The sequence below is a fragment of the Triticum urartu genome, chromosome 4A, assembly GCF_056163025.1.
Source record: "Triticum urartu cultivar PI428250 chromosome 4A, HENAU_Tu73, whole genome shotgun sequence".
Lineage (NCBI taxonomy): Eukaryota > Viridiplantae > Streptophyta > Magnoliopsida > Poales > Poaceae > Triticum > Triticum urartu.
In genome coordinates this window covers 68,719,614-68,723,353 of record NC_141876.1, presented here as the reverse complement: position 1 = coordinate 68,723,353, position 3,740 = coordinate 68,719,614, and the positions used below count along the sequence as shown (strand labels likewise).

Below are 3,740 nucleotides of genomic sequence, written 5' to 3'. Positions count from 1 at the left end.
GGGATATGTGACCGTATTTGCACGTCCGCACAAGTTCGATGACCAGAATCACATATTTTACAAGTTTGTTCACCAAACTGACCGTCGCGTGCAAGTTTGAAGACTTCCGATGTATTTACCTCGTTACGTAACCTACCTAACAAATCTATCGCCCTGCTGATTTTCACCCGTGTGGTCCCTGCCACACTCTTCCGTCCAATCCCAATCCTACACGTTGCCTGTTACGTAAAATCTGTACGTAACTTTACCTAGGTGAAGCATTGCTCACAAACAAAGACTCCGGCATGCAATCCGGAGAGAAAAAACACATGGAGCACTAGAGTTGACGGCTGCGCTCGTGGCCTTTTCACCTGAACCTGCAGCAGTCATGCATATACTGAGATGGCCGGAGATGGTGCTGTAGAATAGCCTTGTGCATCTTCCGCCCCGAAGAAGATTGACTCCTTTTATCCTCTTCGTCTCCATGTCAACAGCAACCGCCCACACTTCACTGTCTGGAAGATGGTGCTTGGCCAAGAGGCAGACGACCTTGTTTTCGTGCAAGCTCAACATGGGCATACCCACGAAGAGGTGACCAAAAGCCGGCTCGTCGTCCAACTCCAAAGCCTCAGGCCGCAGCAGCGCGTCAATGTCGACGCCGTCGACCACTGGAAGTTCATAATCATAGAGCACGGAGTCCTTTTGCCAGGCATCCAGTTGCTGCCAAGGGCTCGTGGCCGTGGTGGTGGTGGTCCAGGTGGAAACGGACCAACCCGGGGAGGAGGAGGGGCAGACCACCTCGACGAACCTGATGCGGATTGTGTCGCCGGACAAGTCAAATGCGATGTCGCGAGGTTGCGGCCAGTAGTCGATGCCCGGCCGGGGGAGATCTGCAGATGGCAGCCGGATATAGTGAAGCTCAGGGTGTTCGCCGCCGTCAAGGACGTTGCTGCAGAAAAGGATGCCGTCCCACACGTCGATGAACGCCATGGCGCCGCCACCGCCAACCACGATCGCCTTGCCCGGTGTGTAGTCGCCAAAGTCGACGGCTTCGTCTGCCAGTGACGATAAGACGGGCTTCTTGACTGTCCAGGCTCGCGTCTCGGAGCTGAAGACGTAGAGGTCGAACTCTCCATTCTCCGGCATGGCTAGTGCAGCGACGTGGTAGGCTCCGCCGCCGCCATGAGACAGGAGGCCGACCGCACAGATTTCGTTGACCAAGCGCGTGCCGCTCGGTTGCGGGATCAGATAGAGCGACGGAGCGGCACAGGCGGCGCCGCCGGGCTGTTAGATGTAGTATTCTGGGAACGGCCATAGCTTCATGCGTACGGCCATGGTGAGGAGGACGAGGCCGCCGTGGGCGGAGAGGACGAGAGGCTCCTCGGTGAAGTGGGTGCCGGTGGCCCAGGCGAGCACGTAGGAGACGCGGGGCGGGCGGGCGACGAACAAGGTGGCCCGCAAAGTGCTTTTTACCGGAGCCGGGAGCTACCGGTGGACCATCCACCATATATTTACTTTGTGATTCGTGCATTAGGGACCCAGTGCATGTGTATAGCATTTTGTATTGGGGTAACTATCTCATGTATCTCTGTTAATAGTCTAATCTGTGTCAGATAAGTGGGTCTCTGTCAATAATAGAATAAAAACTATTCCCAGTGTAAAGTACGCATGCATGCAGTAACTTTTCTGTCTGTCCCCACAACTCTAATCCTGCCTTTTATTTTCTCCTTAGCAATTTCATTCATTCATATCATTAAAACTATAATCCCATTTTAGAAATATTTTATATATTTGAACTCATGGCGCCAAGACCTTTAGAACAAGATCAATCTTGAATACATTTAAACATGATTAAGTTTCAACGTTTCAAATGAGTGAAATCAGTTTTCTGAAATAAAGTGAAATAAGTTCTTTGAATTGAGTGAAACCATTTTTTTGAAATGTTTTTTGTTTAACTTGTTATTTAAAAAATATGAAACTTGTTATTTAAAAAATATTAAGCTGATTATTTCCAATCAGTTTAAAAAATAAGTGAAATCTATCTTTGAAACAAGTGAAATTGTTATTTCAACTTAGTGAATGTAATGTGTTTTTCTGGAACTAGTGAAATGAGTGAAACCTATCTTTCATAATTAGGTTAATCATTTTTTTAAACAAGTTGAATATAGTTTTTTAATTGAGTGAGTGAAATGTGTTTTCTGAAATTAGTGAATGTGAGAAATGAGATTCTTGAAAAAAAAATATTGATTGTCATGTGAAATTATCTATTTCAATGTTTGAAACTGATTTTTATGATGAGTGTAATCTGTTTAATGAAGCGAATGCTTTTTAGAAATAATTGAAATCAAAATTTTCAAATGATTGAAATAATTTTCCTTGCAAAACGAGTGAAATCGGTCTCTTAATGATTGAAGCAAGTTTTTGGAATAAGTGAAATTATATTCATAAATGAATGAAGCGAGTGAAGTTAGTTTTTGAGTGAAATTATATTTTTAAATAAGTGAAATTATATTCTTAAAATGAGTGAAATCAGTTTTTAAACATGCGTGTTTTTTAAAGCAGTGAATGTTATATGAAACAAGTAAATCGGTTTTTGGAAGGAATGAAATCAGCTTAAAGATATGGGTAAAATAAAAAAATTAAATGCATGAAATTTGTCAATTGAAATGAGTGAGTTCGTATTTTTTTAAATGAGTGAATTGTTATTTTGAATTGACTGAAATGGTTTTTGGAGGTGAGTGAAATTTGTTTGCCAATTTGAGTGAAATCTGTTTTGTGAAATCAGTGAAATTGAAACTAGTTCAAATGTATCCATAATTGATCTTATTTTGAAGATCTTCTCGCTATGAATTCAAATATATAAAAATATTCAAAATTGGAGTTTTCATTCAAAAGATATCTATCATCCAAAATTTCACAATGAAATTAAAAGGTAGTCTTTTGATGGGGAGATAGAGAATTTTTTATCATGCATGCAACCGGTCTTCTATGAATATTTTCTCTCTCTCCTGATAAAAGCTGACAATAGAATGCAAAGGACCCACATGTATTCTATGTATTTTCAATTCTGTCTCTTATATATTAAAAAAATGGTTTGAATCTTTAAAACAACGTCAACGGTGGATGTCACACCGGTAGGTACCGGTTCCGGTAAAAAAACTTAGTCGCAAGGTGGCCTGGATGGCCATGGCGCGGTGTTTGTCGTTCGGGTCGGTGGTGTGGTACCTGGCGGTGGTGGCGTTTGTGCGCTCGCCGAAGAAGGGCTTGCTGTCAAGAAGGCAGCTCTCGGGAGGATCGGCGGCGGCGCCGGCATCGACGTCGGGCGGAGTCAGCGAACCCAGCAAAATCCCCGCTGCAGGAGCATGATGCGCATCCATCCTAGCTAGCTTCGTCTGGATTGGAATTTCTCTCGCATGGATCTTGACCATCGCCAGCCAGATCGGTTGGGGTTCTGAACCGTACATGCATCATGCATGCACGTGGCTTGGCTAGCGCACGTAACGAAAGGAATGCGTATGGATAAACGGATATTCCTTTTTCTTCCAAGTGAACAATCAGACCAGGTTCGAACCGTACCAACGTTTTTTTTAACAGGTTTGCTATTTCACATCTAGATGTGAAATAGCTATCTCACATCTAAATCCAGAACCGTCAGATTATCTGTCTTTAATATTTGTGCATAACGTGATGGTCTAGTTGTCGTGCTCGCTCGCGGCGCGTTGTCTCCCTGTCAGGTCGTTGCTAGTGCGTTGTCTCGCTTG

The 3,740-nt window shown here is 43.9% G+C and overlaps 1 protein-coding gene across 1 annotated transcript; it reads right to left on the bottom strand.

Moving 5' to 3' along the window:
- Positions 1–264: 264 nt before the first annotated feature.
- LOC147974825 (uncharacterized) lies at positions 265–3,407 on the bottom strand. Its single transcript, XM_087520156.1, has 3 exons — positions 3,156–3,407; positions 1,309–1,464; positions 265–1,263 (listed from the first exon to the last, which is right to left on the bottom strand). The coding sequence occupies exons 1-3, from the start codon at positions 3,405–3,407 to the stop codon at positions 265–267; spliced, it is 1,407 nt and encodes a 468-aa protein (XP_087376282.1).
- Between the last annotated feature and the right edge of the window lie 333 nt (positions 3,408–3,740).

Coding starts and splice junctions, on each gene's coding strand:
- LOC147974825 (XM_087520156.1), bottom strand. CDS start 3,407: ATGGTCAAGATCCATGCGAGAGAAATTCCAATCCAGACGAAGCTAGCT. Junction 1,465..3,155: donor ACCGCGCCATGGCCATCCAG/GCCACCTTGCGA, acceptor GTCCACCGGTAG/CTCCCGGCTCCGGTAAAAAG. Junction 1,264..1,308: donor TCGTCCTCCTCACCATGGCC/GTACGCATGAAG, acceptor TACATCTAACAG/CCCGGCGGCGCCGCCTGTGC.